We start from the raw sequence: 20,150 nt of genomic DNA, 5'->3' as shown, positions 1-20,150 counted from the left end.
TTATAAATCTTATAAACTCTGCACAAGCTTTTTAGAAAATCATATTCGCCATAATATAGCAAAAAATAATATAGTAACGTGAGAGAATTGTTACTGTTTTTATTTCAGTATCTAAGGAAATGAGGTTATTCTTATACTGCTTAAGATGCCGAGACAAAGTTTTGGTGGTAAGTAATTTATTTTCTTAAATTTTTAAAGTTCCGTACAAAGGCAGAACTGTCAGTTTACAGTAACTTACATATTTGCACTCTGACAACAATGTGCATGCACCAACAAAAATGATTACAAAAGTTTATAGGCAAATGCATATTGATGTAGAGCAAAGATCAATTTAAAAGCGAAAGATCAAATTACATGTTATCTCAAATTACATGAATAATATTAAAAGAATAGTAAATCTTAAATTTAAAAAGTAATTTTAAATTAATTTAATCATTTCATAAATAAATATTAGAACGAATGTGATGATATCAATCACTTTCGTGTAAAGAAATTAGCATATACAACTGCGAATAGAAAGAGATATTACATCATTCAGCAGATTGTTATGGAAACAAAAAACCTATAAAATGTCTTAATAACAAAGGATGTCCTTCTCAAATGACTATAAGTACCGATACTTAATATAGTAATAGACTGATTTTTTTATTTGTGCATGAAGAGTTACAATTAGCATACAAGAAAAAAATCAGAAAGATCCATTACAGAAATTATTCAATTTATCAGCGAAATAGATATTATTTCAGTTGGAAAAATGTTTTATTAAATGGAATGAAAGAACATTTTCATTTACATAAATATTTAGTTCGAATCCTGCTGAATGCAATTTTCTAAATTGCGCCACTTAATTTTCTAGGGAACATTAAGTACTTATTCCACTAGCTATTCTTAAGAGGACTGTTTTTACAGAATATTTCGTTAAAATCACCAACTTTTAAATTCCTAAAACGCTTAGAAACGCATTTTATGTTTAATATAATTAACAAATAGTTTGAAAATTAATGTAACAAAAGTAGTTCTTTAATAGCTCGTTTAAAATATTTCTCCGATAATTATCAAGCACTTTTTCGTTCATATTTGTGCTATTATTTAAATTATTCTTTTATCCATCAAAGATGAGGCTCCCTCCGTTAAATGAGACTTGAAGTAATAAAAATTTTCTGTGCATTGTGTTACTTCTTTTAATAATTTTCTTCTTATGTAATATATGTAAATTTATCTTTTTTTAAACTATATATCTGTATCTTGAGCAAAACACCAATTAAAATTTGCAATAAAAATGAGTGACAATAAAACGAAAGTACAAATTGACAAGGATTGAAATGTTATAAAGAACTAAAGAAAGAAAAAAAAAAAAAAAAAAGAAAAGAAAAAATTAAACAATGCAATCTAATAACAATTTTGGTACTGAAATAAGGGTAAGCAATAATAATATGCAATTTTTGCTTAACTAGAAACTTTTGGAAACGACATAATACAGCAACATTTTTTTCACAAACGTTTTCGGAAAAGCAAAACAAATTGCTAGTATATTAATAACTTTCACTATGCATATAAATTAACTAAATTTTGGTTTAATTGTGTTTATTATTATTATAAATATATTTTTAATCTATATTTTTTATTTTTATTGTAGCCATGTTACGATGCCCGCCGTGCCAGTCCCACTAAGTTCGCCGAAATTTCGTATATATGAAATATATCCTCCTAGCAAAAAATGTATCGATCCCCGCTTTATTCAAATCTCTTTCGACTAGAATTCAAATAATTTAGATCGCTCTCAGATCAGCATTTTATAATTGAGAAGAAAATGCTTGATATTTTACACATATTTTGTGTGGAATAAGAGTTTACCAAGAAAACTTAGAAAAAGCATATATAATTAATTTTAGGAAGCTTAACACTAGATTTACACATCTTTTGTGTAACTTCTTTCTGCCTTAAAGAGGAGAGATTTATGTATCTTAAATTGAATGCAGCTTTAATTGTCTATGTTCTATAACATTCTGGTGTTCACAAAATTTTAGAAACTAATCACATACAATACTTGGCCATTTAGTTTTATTTTGCAGTTCCAAAATTAAAGTAAGGGTAACCAATCTCACTTTTCTTAAATCCTGGCTGGTAGAACATTTATAGCAATTTATTTTTCTCATAATAAAACTACTTCTATATTTCCAAATACATAAATACTTTAAAAAGATACCATCAAATTAGTAAAATAGAATTGCTGTGTCACATGAAGGTCATCTGAAGTTCACCTCTTGTCATACTTCAGAACCTACTGAGTTATGGGGCGTTATATGAATGAGGGTCCAGTCACTGGAATAGCGCTAGGAAAACAGGGTCCATTGATTATGATCAAAGCATATTCCCTAACTGCGGCTGCAAGTCTGGGTATTTTTATTTTCATTCTTCTGTAACAGCTAAAGAACTTCACAAATCTTCCAAGCTTATGAGTAAAAGATACAATTTCCGTCAGACTCTTTGAGTTCTAATATATTACTAATTCAGAAGTCAAACAACAAAAATCAGCGTTATACCTACAAAATTTTCACAGGACTAGTTTCGATGGTTTTACCGAACCATCATCTTCAGCTGCAAAACCGCAAGATTTTTGTTGTTTGACTTCTGAATTAGTATTTATTCGGCGTGTTATTGTGTCTTAATTATTCTAATATATTAAATCATCAAAAATACGTGTAAGGAATTTTTACCTTCCTCACAATATACATTCGTGGCATAATTGGAATACACGTTTGACTAGCAATTTGGAGTACAGAAGTTCATGTTCTGGTGAAGGCTTTGCTGATTTTTCATTCAACTTAATTTCATTTCATTTATCTTCTGACTCATATTTAATTATCTTCGAGTTGCAGTCCTAGGATAATGAGTCCAAATACCTAACCTAACAATTACGTTATATTTCATAGAAGTACTTCAAGTCAAATATATGTCTTACTTATCACAAAATAAGAGACGATTTTAAAATGGTATAGTTTGATAGTTCTACCCGTTAAAATTATTAATGATAGATTAGTGAAAACAACAGGCTCTAATTTAATGCCATTGATATGAATGACAATGAAGAAAAGTTTAGTAAATAAAAACTTGAAAGCGCATTTTCAAAGTTTTGTGTTAATTGAAAAAGACAAAAAAATTAATATTTATGGGTACATCTTGATACATAGTAATGATAATGCTGATACCTGATAATTCATGCATATAAGAAGAATATTGAATTTGCTTGGTCAAGTTTTGTATTTTGACCGAAATCGGTTTTAAGAAAGATTTATGTACATTTTCTTCAAGTTCGTTTCTTGAAATTCGTTTATTTAATCTTCGTTCCTGAAATTCGTTTATTTAATCTTCGTTCTTGAAATTCGTTTATTTAATCTTTAATGAAATTACACATGCATTTCACTATTCGATTTAATATGTTTATCACTCTTTCGAGGAATATTTTGCTGAATCCCTATAACTATATCCCTTAAGTACGAAGAAAGATTAAAAATTACATTTTCTTACCTAATAATTGGTTTGCAAATTGGATAGAAAAGGCTTTATAAATTAGTAACTCAATCCAGTGAAATTACTCCACTGCAGCGGAGTCAGCACTTCAGTAACACTTATTGTGCAATTAAAAATGTTACTTGTGCCATTGTTCAACCACATATGCGTCTTTATCTTACTTCCTCTGCAAAAGCTCTTATCAGAAAATGGTCTATACGTGAACTTGCTGAAACAGACATCACAGACATCTTTAATGCGGTCTTTTAATCCTTTAATGAACTTTGATGATTTCTGAAGTTCAATATCGTATTATCATTTGAAGTCTAATATAAATTCATACATTAATATAAATGTTAAGCAATAATAACGATCTGAAAATTATATAACATATGAGATTTTCGTTTTTCAATCTCACTTTAAATATTCAACAAGTTTAATTCGCTAATAATTAAAGAAGTTTTCCATTTGATTCAAATGAATAAAGAAAACAGATGAGGACATTCTGCCTAAGAGAGAGTTCTTCTTGATAGACTTTATAAGAGCAACTAACAAAAATTCATTGCAATGAGTTGAAAAGGAATTAAAAATTTTAAACGTAGAGTTAATCACGATAACCTTCACCAGTTCATTTAAGCCTTGGTTTGACTGACGATGCCTAGTGGACTTGGCCACTGGAAGGCCAAAGCTCTCCCGATTACAATTACTTCCAAAGCACGTTAATAATTACCGAGTATTACCGTAAATAATCACTATTTTGGAACTTAATTTCGATTATTAGGAAGTTTGTGGAGACATTAGGTTATTTTTGAAACAGGAAGAACTGAAAATGTGCAATGCCCTCCCCGAGAATCGAACCACGGACCTCTTGAATCCGCGTCGAGCGCGCTAACCACTACACCACGAAGGCACGCTAAGAAGGCAGAAGAAATACCTTATACACTCCCCCTTTTAAAGGGTGACTGGGGTGTAGAGGACCCAGTCGCCAAATCCTGGTGGTGAAGAATCATCATTTACCATCTATTCACCTTTTTTTGTTCGGCCACACTGTAGAAACATTAGATATTTTTTGTAAGCAGGAGACATGAAAAATGTGCAATGCCCTCGCCGGGACTCGAACCACGGACCTCTGAATTACGCATCGAGGCATGCTGAGAAGGTGGAAAAAATACCTTATAAGTTTATGCAAAAATTTTCTATTTTTTGTTACAATTATTTCAATAATACAATGCTTATTACAACCGTTATTTTAAGTAATAAGATATTATTTTTGGTCTTATTGATACTAGCTACGAAAGATAATAAGAGAAAATCAATTACTGGCTATGTAACACAGAGAATGAAGAAAGTGTCAAGAAAGTAATACTTTAAAATTATCATAAATTTTCTAAAAAAATTATGTTATTTTAAATATGATGTTTCAGAAGAGTGCGTTTAGATTTGTATCAAAGCTGCATATTAACTTTTTTCAGTGAAGTTCTAATTTTCGTACTTCAGTTGGGGCATGTATACAATGCTCCTCATGCGATGCCTTAAGAAGACTTTTCCGGAAGTTTTCAAGAACTATGTATTGAACTTGTTTGTCATGCGGCGAGATTTATAGAAATTTCATGCAATATGCTTCGCGGGTTGGTCATTATATTATATCAGCAGAAAGCAGTTTCCACGTGGATGGAAAATGCCATCAGTACAATACAAGAAATAAACTATGTAGCTGAGAAAATATAATTTTAGGAAGATTTAGGATAATTTATGACCCATTATTTAAGAACCGATTGCATAGAAAATTGCATTGAACTGAAGCTCAAAAGGTGCAGCCATTTTGAATGAACAACGACGTTGAAATGAATGTCGAATTTCTATACTCTTTAAGAACCAATCTGTGACTGGCATAGCATATATATATGTTATCAAATAAATGTTTCAACTATGCTGTGTAAGCTGTACTTGGCAAAATGATTTTTCCCATAGTATAAAATAACTAAAGGCAGCAACCCTTTTGATGTATTGAAATAAAATTGCTTAAGTCCTCGTCATGAGGGATACCAAAATGTTCAGTTCAGAGCAACAAGTAATTTTGTTATGTAGAGGTAATAATAAAATTTGTATAAAAAGAAATGGGATTTTTAGAAATCATGCTTTTATTTCTTGTTATAGCTTAATAAAAATAATTCATTAATACATTTGGGAGTTTTCTTTTCATATTTGTATGAGAAAATAGGCTATGGTTATTTTAAAAGTCTAAAGGAAAGACTTCTTGATTCATATGATAAATTTAATTTTATATATAATGTACACTCCTTTAATAACTCTCAAATTTATCGAAATTGGATAAATGCTAAATTTACTTCACAGAAGATCATTGGTAACAACAGTTCATTGCACGTATAATAAAATCAAGAACAGAAGTTTAAAACAGCAAGAAAGTTATGTGCATATAAAAGAATATTAAGTACAGGGTGCCTGAAAATAATGATGAAGTTTGATAATAGCTAAAGTACTCGTAAACAGTACTAAATATGCTCTGAAAATGTTTTACAGCTATTAATAATCATACATTCTGTAAAAGATTAAAATGTTTTGCTGTAAACGACATTAATAAATTACTAAAGTACTCGTAAACAGTACTAAATATGCTCTGAAAATGTTTTACAGCTATTAATAATCATACATTCTGTAAAAGATTAAAATGTTTTGCTGTAAACGACATTAATAAATTAAAGTAATATTCATATATAATTTGCGTGGAGCTGCAACAGTCATTATTTGCTTCCGGTGAAAATAAGGGGAGTTTTTTACTCTAAACGTTTACCTCAAAGGAAAAAAGAAGTGGGTAGCTTCAATGTAAATTATTTTCCTATAAAGTAAAAGAGAAGGGATCATCATTTCACTGTAAATTCTCCTTATAAATTTAAAAGGTAAATTATCGTTTTACAGTAAAATATTTTCGCCGAAAGGTTTAAATGGTATGTGATCTGGGCTTCTTGGGGTATAAGGAAATTTTTCCATTCAGTTCCTTTTCCTAGAAAATGATAGTTTAAAGCCTCTTGCAATCAATCTAAATCAGCGGTTCTTAACCTTTTGACTAATGTGTACCATCTAAACAAAATCTGAAAACCTTTAGCACCACCACTCTTGAACAAAGCTCAGATAGCATAAATTTACGAGTGTTAGAGAAAAACCTCAATCAAGATGTTGGGGTTTTAATTTTTGAATTTAATAGTTAAAAATACTTTGCATCTTTGCGTACCATCTATTTTTTCTTCCGTACCATCCGTTGAGAACCCTTGATCTAAATCCTAATTTCCATGATATTAATCTAGACTTTCAACTTGCAGGGAAAGGTATGCTTCATACTGCCTGGTTATATGTAAAGAGTAACTTCAATTTCTTTTAAGACACCCTGCATTCGAATTCAAAAGAACTATTGATAAAAATTAAAATATTATTTGTATCACATTGCATATAATAAATTTACTCATTTTTATTAAAATAAGGAAAGCAAATAGTTCAATTAATAATGATAATAAAAACCAAAAGATCTGCAGTGTTTGTGAATTTTTGTGCTGTTTAATAATTATTAGCGTCAAAGAAAGAAAAGCATTAGGAAGGAAAATTAAGTGCAAATGTGGCAACTATGAAAGCTGTGACTAACTTACAGGAAAGAATCTAAAATGCTAAGCAAAACGCTCAGGTGGAAATACCTTTTCAATGATTTCTTTAACCAACCCACTCCATTCTCCAGTCGTCGTATTTTCAGCTCCAAATTTGTTGTCTGGCACCAGATAGAGGTCATAGTTGAATCCCAGTAAATCGGAAATGGTCCTTAAAAGATCGATGCAGAATCCCTCAAAGCGCTCGTTGCCGGTCAAGTTCCGATCGCTTTTGAGCATCACATAAGGCGTGGACTGAGGAAGGAGAGGACAAAGCGGTAAAAGCAGTGAGGAAAAAAAGAGTAAGAAGGCTAAGAAGATAGCAAGAATAAAAGCATTTCCTTTTTTGCACTAGGTAACCTGCTGAAAGCAATTTTTTGTGGAAAATATGGGTACCACAAGGTTATAAAGATTTTTAAAAAAGTATTTTGTGTATTTTTTAAAAGGCTGAAATAAATGTCTGAGTGCAAACTGCGAAGAACTTCCATTAACCGATTATAGATATACCTAAAATGAGGGTATTGATTCGGACAGGAAGAGAACCAGTAAAATAGTAAAACATTAGCTAAGACGAAGAAAAAAGGAGACAGAATTTGAAAATAATAAAATATACTGGAAAAACGACGATTTGAGGAAAATAGTCTGATGATGTCCCTTATAACAGTTTCTTCATGCCTAAATATTAAGGCTGGATTTAACATTTGCTTTTATACCTGAATTTATGTAACATATTTTGCGTCCTTGAAGAGAAGATAATATCAAAAATGTCTCTAAATATTTTTTATAGAGATTAGGTAATTGTCATGTGTCTCTTACAAACTTAATTTACTACTCTTATCAGTCTTTATACTAACTATCAGTCTTTATACTAAAATCGTATAGTATCTATTAATTACGAAGAGAGAAAAATTGCATCTTGCCGTTTATTTTAACTATATTCTCTTTCATTATATCAGAAGAAACATTTTGGACTTCTGCATATATCAGTGAAATATGAAATAGGTTCGGTTAACAAGTTTCCGCAGTTTGCTCCCAATACATGATCGGAACTGTCATATTGCCCTTTCTTAATCTTCCCTAGCTGTGACCCTCACTGACCTTCTTTAGGAGTTCTGCCACCATGCCATTCCATTCTCCACTGGTTGGATCGAATGCTCCATACTTGCGGTCTGGCACAAGTTCGATGACATAATTGAAATACAACTGATTTGCAATGGCCTTCAGCAAATCGATACAGAAACCATAGAACCTTTCGTTGCCCTTCAGTTTCGGATCATCACGCACCATCACGTATGGATCTGCCTGCACGAGGGGATGAGGGAGACAAAACTAATGCTTCAAGAACGCAAAATTCAATGTCTTTATATGCTAGAAGTGTGCAGTGTGATAAAATGTTTGAAGCCCAGAGGTTAATGGATACTATTATTGTAAAATCGTATAGTATCTATTAAACTTTGGGCGTTTACCTTTTTACTAAAGTACAGAGTGCCTATAATCAAAGAAGTTTATTTCAAAGTTCCTACAAGCGAAACCAGTGATTAGAAAATTGTGAAATTTTGCGAAAAAACATTTAGTTACATAAAAGCGTCGCCAGAGGGCGTTTTGCATTGAAAACCTGTTGTAAAAATGCAAATATTTGTCGACGTTATAAAACCTAGAAACATTCCAGGAGATTTTGTTTTCAATGCGCATATTGCTTACAATGAAAAAGAGTTTACTAGATCGCGCTTTGTTAGTAACATTTTACCAAAACGGTAACTCCGCAGTAGCTGCTCTACGGAAATTTCGAATTTGAAGAGGATTCTAAGAGGTCTAATAAATGTTAAAAACCTTCGGAAAATGAAGAAGAAATTTGAAGATCACTTTATATTCGTCCTGAAAGAGGAAGAGAATGTCTGCAGTACAGGGGGTTGCGTTGTAGGTCGTAGAAGACACAGCTTCAAACTTTCAGGCAGCATCAGTGTCCGGCATGCAGCAGAGGCGCTGGATAAACCACGTTCAGCTCTTTATAAAACCTTGCGGAATAATCCTCCGATATTATCCTCACAAACTTTCACTGGTGCATCGATTGCTTCCACATGATTTTGAAGTTCGACTCACTTCAGTTTCTCACTTCAGTTTCTTGTTCGCAGTGAGGCTGATTCAGAATGGCCTAGAAATATCCTCTAGACCGGCGGTTGCCAACCTTTAAACTTTCATGCACCACTAAATGTATAATTTCTCATTTGGCGGACAGCTAATATGAGTTTAGAAAAAAGATGGTAAAGACATTTATATAATAATAATTAGAAAACGTATTTTATTAATGTGAAATGCACCCATTAAAGGTAACAGAGTTATAGACTAATTATTTAAAAATGAACAAATTTAGGTTTATTTAAACATTACACATTTTTAGTGTGATATTTATTGCTGTTTGTTTGTAATCACTTTGTGGATTTTTTGTTCTAGTGATATCACTGCAAGACAAAGAGCCACGTTTATTTCAAGCCGAGACCTGACCCGAGTTTTAACAGCTGTTACAGAAGAAAACATCTTTTCGCACAAATATATTGCTGCAAATTGAATCAAAAGTTTCATAGCTTTTCCACTCAGTGATGGGTATTCATTTTTTATAGAGAGGCAATAATGAAGTCTTTATAAAGATGACTAGAGTTTAGTTTTTGAACTGTTTCGGAAGACAGATCTATTTGGCTCTCTTTTTCATTCATGCTTAATTTGCTATTTTCCGTGATTGCTGAAAATGAATCTCGATTATCCACATATTTCCTTACCTAGGATCTTCCAGCCTTAGGTAATAAAAACCAAAACATTCTGTCAATGACTAGAAGTGCTGTTGAATGATGGATACCACTTACTGGTTGAGATCGTTCTCTCCCATATTTTCATTAAAATTAATGATCATTTTGTAGATTGCTTTCTACAGCGTTTGCCACAGTGATATTTATTGAAAAACATATATTTTACTCGTACTGTAAACACGTGACTAAGTTGCCCTTGCGTATGTTTAATTCGGTTAACAGAGGAAAACCGTCTGACAGTAATGTCAGTATTTGGCCCTCGAAAGCCATCTCACCTCAGTGTGAAGCAAATAATCGAGAATTAAGCACTTTGTGTCGAATTTCATTTTTGATATTAATAACGTCTGGTAATATTTGGTGTAGTTCTGGGGACATTATTTTTCACCACAAGATGCTCACTATGTGTAATGCTGTGAGTAGGCAGAAAGTCTGGGCGACTAACATTTTTCATCTTTGCAACAAAGCCTGAGGGATGTACAGTCATGTAGTCATTTCTTCAATTTTGGGCCTTATTTCTGTACAGCCTTTTTTCCAAAACCTCTTCACAGACTTGAATAATTCTTCTCCGATCGTATATGGCCTTTTGGTTTTGTGTATTTGAAGTGCTATTAGATAGAAAGCCTTTGATAGGGACTCATCTTAAACAACCATATTTTTAAGGTACCTACTTATTTTTGCATATTTTCACACATTAAGTAGTTTCTTAGCTAAATCTGGGTGTTTTGATTTCAAGTGTCTTTCGAGTTTTGAAGGTTTCATGGCAGCATTAGCTAACCTCTGAGAACAGATAATACCGAAAGGCCGTTGATTCAGCTAACTACCAGGTTCTGGAATAAATCCAAATTTCAATTAGTATTAAAACACATTTTTTGTTATTTTGGGATTTTCCTTTGCGCTATCAGTTTGAACATTCTTTCTAATACTGTCTGACCGTGACGAGGAGTTTGGATGCGTTGATTCATTGATCATCTATCTGTTAAATTAAGTAATACTATTTTCATTAGTTATTCTATCTTTAGTTTTACTAAAGAAATGCAAAATATTCGCTTACTTTTTTTCACTCATTGTGCGTCCATTATCTATTTTATTTGAATCTGCGGACCATCAAAAAGTTTTTACGTGAATTTTTTGCGTCATTTATTCTTGCCTCATATTTTTTTGAGGAGCTAACTTCCGAAGGTCCAGTAACAAGCTCCATCACCAGGCAGCAACAGGCATCGCTCCTAGAAAACGTAATTCTGCAAGCACGTCAGTGCCTTGCATGAACAATCCTAATGCAAGATGGAGCTCCTCCACACATTGTACGGTGTATGACGAATGTTTTTAAATGTCCTTTTACAGAAGAATGTGTCATTAGATGACACTTTCATAATGTGTGGCCTCCACGATCACCATACCTCAATCCATGCGATTTTTGGATTTGGGGGCATTTGGAGCATCTGGTGAGTCGTGACAATCCAAGAACTTTACCTGATCTTAAAGGCATTATTTCACGCCACGTGCTGAACATTTCCCAGCACACACTTCAGTCAACTGTGGAATATGCCATTTGCGATTTCGGTTGGGAGCTGAAAATGATGGCCATACTGTGAAACATATTTTTTTAACAAAATTTGCAAAACTGCAAATCTATTGTAAAGGTGTGCCTAAATGCATAATTTACTAATATAATGCCCTGGTGATGCTATTTGGAACTAAGTTTTTCCTTAAAAGAAATTCGCATCCCTTCATTAACTCTCCCACAAAATTTCACAATTTTCTGATCACTGGTTTCACTTGTAGGCAGTTTTGAAATAGGGTTCTTTAATTAAAGACACTCTGTAATTTATTCATAAAACGAATATAATATTCGGAGCACTACAAAGTAATAAATACACAATAATCATTTTATTTCAATTTTTGTTAAATTTCCATACTTTTAACACGAAAGAAGTCTTTCAGGCACATACACGTGCTTTAACTGGACGTAGAATCAATCCCGTTTTAGAAATTTCAGGAACGAATAAGAATATGAGAACATATTTTAATAGGAAATCACATAATATTTCGTAATTTAGAAGAGTTCTCGATTCAAGAATACTTTGCTCAAAATGTAAAAATTGCGGAAGACAAAATCTGATTATTTATTTTCAGCATTTTAAATAATAGTTTGTACATTTTAAAAATCATTCTCTACCAGTTATTTAGGTACCAGTTATTTACAATTTTTCTGTTTTCCTTTTAAAAACTTACTTGAATGTTTAAGTTGAATATTAAATTCACATTACATCTTAATCTTTATTTTATAACTACTTGTATAATAATGACACAATGAATACAATAACGTTGAAGAATTTAATTTGCTTATATATTAATATTTACTTTGTATTAATACTTATTTACATTTGATATATGCAGTATGATATATCTTAAAAATCTGCATTATATGCATTACACAAAGTGTTTCAAAATACGTAACTACATGCTTTATTTTCTTAATTATTGTTATCAGATATATACATACAGTTATAAAAGTTTCTAAAAACAAAGCTAAAAATTTCAGGAAAACAGTTTCAGCACTGACAGTAATTGAGTTCTATGAATGAAAATTGTATTTCTCATAGGGTTCTCGCAGAGCAAAAAATACATGCTAAAATATTCGTTAAACTTAGTATAAAATTCAGAGTTATTAATGAATAATAATTTAATGGTGCCATCTACGAAGTAAATATGAAATGCTGTTTTATCTGATACAAAATTATTACTCGCCAAAGAAGCAGGTCTTATTTTGCAACTTCTCGTTAACTCTGGTTTATAGAAATACCTCAGGAAAAATTGTTAACAACATTTGCAGTGGATTGTATAATTAGTTGAAATGACTGAAAACTTAACAACGTTTTAAAATCAAGCTGAAAGCTTAACAACGTTTATTGATTAACATCTGCCCATTGAAAGGATAGAAGAAGATATGAATTATTTATTACAGTAAAAACTGCCTCCGCTTTAGCTTGATAAAAAAATTCTGAAAAACATATGTAAACAATGTTTTATTAAATAAATGATGTTCAGATGAATATCTATGAAGTAACTGATACACTTTAATTCGAAATAAAAATAACTAAGCATAATGAAAGATACAATAACAGGTGCAGGTAGAGCTAATTACTAAAAAATCAAAAATCATAATACAATAATTACGAGCAGCATAATTAAAAATACTTTATTAAATGAATGAAACAAATGTTCAGGTGAGTATTCAAAAAAGTAACTGATACATCGTATCGTTGTTCCAAATTTCATGTACAGTTAAAGTGATTTAATTAGAATACTAACCTTTCAATACCTCAACAGGCTAACCTTAATCTAGAATAGAAGAAAACATTTGAGATAAAGTATTTATATTTGAGATAAAATGAAAATTATATTGGCAATTCAAGGTTTATGATAAGTGTTCATAAATGTTATTCGAATGTTTTAGTTGTATTAAATAATTCAAAATCTAAATTCTCCAAATCTTGACAATATTTTTGCACTCTTTAATAGAGTTTGTAACTGGTTTTTATCTTATAAGCGGCCACGTTTGTAAAAGTTTCTATAAATTCCTATTTCTATTTTATTTACGAATGCATATAATTATGCTTTAGTGCTGAATGCATATTGGAAATATCATTGTTTCCTACAAAGGTATCGCACATATTTTACGACATAAGAAAAAGTTCAAAAAGTACGTTTATCATTGATAGCTATATATTATTGATTATACTTTACTTATATACATCAGGTTACTGCCTCAAAGATACCAAATAACATTGCTTACTAGTTTCCGCTTTACCTGTCTGTGTTTATGCATTTCCTTTACTTCTAGGACTCTAGAGCCACGATGAATAAACAACTGAAAAGCGAAATGCCATATACATATACCGTATATTTTTTCTTGCTTAAATATTTTTTAATAGTTCTGGTAAAGAGATTTCGATGGCCGTATATTTATTAACAGCGAACTAAAAACAAATGCGTTTTGGTCTTGATAAAAAGCTATTAAGGATGCCTATGTTTTTTATAATACTTGCAAAATAGTTGAAATCCTAAATTAGAATATATAAGAATTAATACTAACATAATATTAAGTAGAACAATTTAGTGACATGTCTATTACATTTGTTTCAAAATATCATTTAAGTGTCTTCAGTCTATGACTTCTGTCCGTTTCAAATTTAAGTATGCAGGTAAATTCCATTGTTATTGTTTGTAGAAATCTGCTCTAGATTGTGACACGCATTCACGAAGTATTTGAAACTGAATACTGATATTTTCATATTATACATGTAATTGATTTTCGAAAACGTATGAAATTTAATAATGTTATTCTCATTTATATAATCTTAAGTCTGCATATCTATGAAATTCAAATACGTACTTAAACATGCATTATATTATAATAATTTACATTTTATTATAATTTACATTATTATAAGTTATTTAACAGGACTAAAGACTTCTGACAGCTATGTACGCAAAATATTAAAATATTGCATGAATAAAGTGATCAGTTTAAAACACTTAAATAAGGAACTATTTTCAGAAACAAATTTAAGTTGGTTTCAAAAACTGTTATGCACGTTTTCTATAAGAACTGTTTCACTGGACAACCATTAAAAGTGCCCATCAAATTCCGCTTTCAGAAAGGAAAAATTAGTTCCTTGTTCAATGCTAGTTCACTTCTAATTTTCGAATCGTCATCTTCTGGCTTACATGCAAAACCTTTTGTAACCACCAAGTAACATTCCGTTTCAGAGGAACAGTTAATGGATTTCTGACGAGCTCAGGCAAAGGTTAATGCCTGAAAGAGCATTCCAAATTTTAGGATTTCAGTAAGCGGAACTCATCGTCATTAACTTAAGCATCGCTTTGGAGTTGATTTTGCTCCATAAAGGACTAAGATCTTCTCTGAAATTTTGTTTGCGAGAACGATTACGAATTAAATTCGGAATGATACAAGAAAAGATTTGCGCGTCAAGTATCTTTAATGATTTAAAGAAAATCTGATAAGGATATTGCAAGAATTAATGAGAGTTTTATAGATAGAGTTCAAAGCTGCAGGCTACCATTACTTCAGTTTCCTATTAATTGTAATATTTTATAGGATGAATATGAAAATGACAGATGATAAAATTAATTTCTTTTAAATATTGTAAAAGTTGAAAGTTTAAAAGCTGGACTTCTTTGTTTTCTCTTTCTTCGGTTAAAAATATTTTAATAATTCAGAAAAAAAAACCATATACAATTTGAGGTTTGAAAACAACACACAGCAGTATCGTTTTAGCAATTAAGTTATACCTGCACCTGTTATTGCCTCATTCGGTATGCTTAGTATTCGATTATTTAACATTTCAGATACTACACCACTAGTAGATTTGTGTATTGCTGGTATCTCAAATTTCACAATAATTGACGCTTTATTTCTTTCAGGATAACATTTATAACATTCTGTGTAATTCTCATATTCCACCGTCTGTCGACTGGGAGCAATCCTCGCATTCTGCCTAAAATCTGTACTTACACAGACTCAGCTCTTGGATAAATAGATCATCTTCACTAAACTAGAACCACCAACAATTCAGTGGTCCGTTCAGGCTCCGTAGAGACCCTGCTGAAATGCTGATGTGTTTTGCTCGGAATAATCTCAATTTACATAACTAAAGCAGACAAGAATAAGATAGTCAGATATAGAAGAAAGTGTATATTTGATTTAAATTCATTTCACCTAATCTCTGAAACATGCTCTGTTAAAGAATGAACACGAAAATTTTTTTTTCCTTAATTAAATTAAGAAACCTGCTTCTACAACCTTGTAAAGAAATTTTTTAATAAATATTTATTCGGATGATTAGTTATACAAGTTATAATAAAATACAGAAAAAATTTAATACTGAATATTTCGGAAGGACAAAGTACAAACGAATACGCCAAGTATTAAATATTTAATTATAGGCTACTTGGGTATTTAGAAAGTTATTTTGGAAACCAGATATTTGTAATTAAAATAAGGTAAGTGCATATTTTGGAAATAAAATATTTATAATTAAAGTATAAGTGCTTGAATTTTAATTACACGGGTGGCAACACGTTTTAATTGTGGTAATTCCTTCTGGAACTTTTAACGCTTTATACCAGTACATAATCTAACCGCAAACCAGTTTTTCTCACAAGGGTCTACCTAGACCTATCATAAATAAACTTGCTAAAAGAAAAATTGCTTTATTTTAGCAGACTGATTTATTATCTGTTTTACTAAATATGATCTACTAAAATAAACTATGATCGAAAGTCAAGAATCTGTTATTGTTACGAAATTCTTAATCTGTTACTGAATTTAAATCTGCACAAAACATATCGAATATATTTTCTAATATATTTACACACTTTGACATTTTCTTACACATCAGGGAATTTTGTTCCGCAGATAATACTCTAATCCCTAATTAAATATTCATGAAATGCTTTACTGTTACATATATTGTAATTAAAATAAGTTAAAGATGACAACTTACCTCTATTGTTGTGACACGTAGAGTAATATTTGTGGTTCCAAACTCGTGAAAAGCTGCATGATTTGTGATATTTAATCCATTATTGGTGGACCATTCTCCTACCTAGAAATAAAATAGAAATCATAGTAATAATACCTAATTAAATAAATATAAACAATAAACATAACTAAATATAAAACTTCAGATTTAAAAATTTTATATTTAAAATTTAAAAATACCTTTTCCATATTATTTTGTCGCAACTTTAACAAATCCAGCTTTAAATTGCTACGACGTCCTTCTTTGAACTGGATTTTCCCCGTCAAGCCTCGAAATTCTACCTAGAATGAAATTATGAATCGTGTATTTCTAAAACTTAGAAAGAAACAAAATGGTATTACGATTAAAAGTCTGTAATCAAAGGTCTCAGATATTCAGTTTAAAAAAATAAAATGTGAATTAAATGCAAACAGATAACCCATGTGTTTACACATTAACAAAAGTATGATCTTAGCAATTACTGCATCCCGCTAAAACAAAATGAACAAATCACTCTGGTTCGTATATATGAATCTAGTTTAATATGAGCTTCAATTTTTTGGAATCAATCCGATTTGTACAGTATATTTCTAATAAAAAAATTTTACTATGTCGTAGTATTTTTCATAAAATTAAGTTTTAACTGCTAGAAAATGTAAACGCTATGAAATTGAAATTAAAAGTAAGCTTAATTAGTATAATAAAGTATTTAATTTTCAACTCAATTTACAGAGTATAAGACAGCTTCAGTTTATTATAATTACAGTTATATCCGCAACATTAGAAAGGAGTAGTGTAACATTCCTCTTACCGACAGTTTGCGGTAAGTGGATTTACTGAAAAGATTATTGAATGTTAAGAAAGCTCGTAAGTAAATTAATTATTATGACTAATTGAAAGATTAAATTAACGTAATGCCTTCTTACAGAACTTTCTCACAAAGACACTATCCCATATTATTTTCTATGCGGGCAAAATTTAAAAAAAATCATATTGTTTTTCTACCCTGGAAAAATCAGCGAAACGTTCATAACAGCAACAGCCTGCTTTACTACATATGATATGCTCAAGATAAACCTTATGTTCAGGATGTGTCATGCTAGAGATCATTTAACTATTATTATATGTAAGTTTACAAAATTTTAGCACACTTAAAAATCTTTAGCACACTTAACAGTTTGGCTTTCTACATACAGTTGCTATTTTTTTATTCTCTGAGTTGAACGCTATCAAAGTAAATAAACTAAAAAACGATAAGCAAAGGCAATTAGTAGACATGTTTCGGCTTCAAAGACTTAAAATACCTGCTTTAAATTTCAAATTTATTCAATAAGGCTAAGCTGAAAAAATTAGTAAGGTAATACAAAATCATGCTTTATTTATTTTCAGATCGCTTCTGAAAATATTATTAAATGTATTATGTATGATGAAATTATTATTAAATGTATGATGAAATTCAGCCTATTCTAGAAAACGTATATCACTTTCTATGATGTAAATCAACATTGCTTCCTTTATTTTCTTTCACTTCTGCGTGATTGTAATTTTCAGATTGTTTAGCTATATTTGTGTATGAAACTATAAATATTCATTCTATTTTCCCAAATTATCATTATTTTGTGTGTATATGTGTAGAGTTATTTAGTTTTGGAGTACAATATTTACAATACACACTTCGAAAACATTTGAGGATTCAATCACGTTTTTGAAGAAAAGTATATGTTGCAAGCACATTTTTAAATAAATATTGAAATACATGTGTCTGCGCAGTCCCATAAACATAAACCACTAGCATTGGCTTTCAAAACTATTTTAGAAACTTTAAAAGAAAACTATTATCTCAAACAGTGCTAAATTTTCAAATGTTTCAATATTCAGAAGTAAAAGAAAATCGCTTTTCTGAGGAGTTTTTTCAAATGGTGCGGTCTTCCCAAATTGCTAACATTCGATATTCTGCTACGAAAGACCTTCCCCCAGACGAACTCGCACAAGCTCGAGCATTATTATTCATAAAAAGAAGCATATCAATGGCTGAAACTTACAGCAAAACAAGATGTCTAAAGATCATAATCCTTTACCTTCCATAGCTATACTGCCATTCTGGATAATATGCATTACCGTATGTCTATCTCTATATATTCTTGTCAAAAGAACCAGTAATCATTGTCTATTTAGTGAGATTTTCTCTCCATATGAAATGCTGATGACCTTTGTCTCTAAACAAAATATTGAGACGTCTATGAAGAGAATTAGAAGTCACTTTATACTACATCAACTGTGATGTTTATCTGCTCAATTCCTTTGCAGCATACGATATATTATGTATGAAGGAACGGAAAATAAATTTTTACTTGCATACAAACGATATCGATGAACGTAATTTCATACAGTTTGGCTCCGCAATTCTCCTCTTGTACCTTAGGAAATTCCCCTTAGCAGGTAAGTATAATTATTTGCTCTAATTCGACAGGCTGATATCAACAAAAAACAATCATCGTTTTCTGTTGATGCACTTGACCGTCTTTGACCTGACTTTGTAAGAATGTCTCCATAGTCTGGAATCATCTCCAAAGTAAAGAAGTTACAATCGGAGACATGTCAATGTCATTTTCTACTTGGTTTTACTATTCCTCTATTTCTAGGTGACCAGTTGCTTATTAAGCGAGTGATTCCTGCAAATCGGAACGTCGAAATATTCCTCGAAATCGTTCTACAAATCTAACATGGTTAAACCTAATATTATGCGATATAAACAGCGCAATACCAATTTTCAGTCCACTGTCATTTTTTGAGCGCTGGCAGGTATGCATTATTATGTCACTGATTCTGTTTCGCGTAGAACGTTTCTTAAGTCACTGAAACCCTCTTCATTATGCCCACCAGCGGCAGAGCGGTAAAGACGCTGAACACTGGTAGTTCGGTCCGAGGTTCGAATCACGCGAACGGGCTGGCTGCATGAGCGGTTTCGTGGTTTTCCCCATGTGTAACGTGTATACGATCTAGTTTCCCTTAGAAAAACCTCCACGAAAGCATCCCTCCCTTTAGGCAGATAGCCCTTGTGTGCTTTGCCGTAATCGAATAATCCAATCCAATCCAATCCTCTTCATTACATTGTAATCATATTTTTCACGTTAGCTGAGCATGGTATTGTGAAAGCAATATATTTCGATATGGAATACATACGCATCACATAAATACATTGCACAGTTTAAAGAAATGCTGTCGTTTTATTCGTACTTTCAGGAAGGGGTGAATTAGCAAACCCAGGCAAATTAGGCATAAGTTTTTAGATAATATTAATTTATATATATATTAGAATGCATTTATCCACCGGTACGACTAGAATATTTAATTTTTTGATGATATGTATAATATACATCACATATTATTACAAGGCATTGTATTAAACAAATGAATATTTAAAGATTTATTTTTATTTAAGTTGTTGAAACAGCAAAGTGTAATTAAAAATGTTCACACTAAGACTAAAGAATTGAATAAGAACAACTAAAAAATCTCCGTATAATTCATGCATCAAAATTAATTTATTTTATCTGAGGCATACTTTTCATTTCAGCATTCACAGTCCAATCCTCCCATAATCATTATATTTGTGAATTTGTTCAAAAGACGCCGAA

At 31.1% G+C, this 20,150-nt stretch overlaps 1 protein-coding gene across 6 annotated transcripts in view; it reads right to left on the bottom strand.

Moving 5' to 3' along the window:
* Window positions 1–20,150, bottom strand: part of LOC118187950 (glutamate receptor ionotropic, kainate 2-like) — a 588,918-nt gene that overhangs the window by 61,173 nt on the left and 507,595 nt on the right. For 3 of the 6 annotated variants that reach the window (XM_035358255.2, XM_035358256.2, XM_035358257.2), the window contains exons 8-10: window positions 16,713–16,814; window positions 16,495–16,596; window positions 7,215–7,418 (exon numbers count right to left, since the gene is read on the bottom strand). In XM_035358255.2, coding sequence (XP_035214146.1) covers window positions 7,215–7,418; window positions 16,495–16,596; window positions 16,713–16,814 — 408 coding nt within the window. Of the gene's footprint in view, window positions 1–7,214; window positions 7,419–8,261; window positions 8,466–16,494; window positions 16,597–16,712; window positions 16,815–20,150 lie in introns of all 6 variants that reach the window. The other 3 variants (XM_085815148.1, XM_085815167.1, XM_085815171.1) reach the window with 2 other exon arrangements.

The sequence above is a fragment of the Stegodyphus dumicola genome, chromosome 1 (assembly GCF_044657685.1).
Source record: "Stegodyphus dumicola isolate Sdum_Otavi_A_Nest chromosome 1, ASM4465768v1".
In the NCBI taxonomy this organism is placed as follows: Eukaryota; Metazoa; Arthropoda; class Arachnida; order Araneae; family Eresidae; genus Stegodyphus; species Stegodyphus dumicola.
Note: the sequence above shows the minus strand (reverse complement) of the source record. Positions and strands in the feature narration are given on the sequence as shown.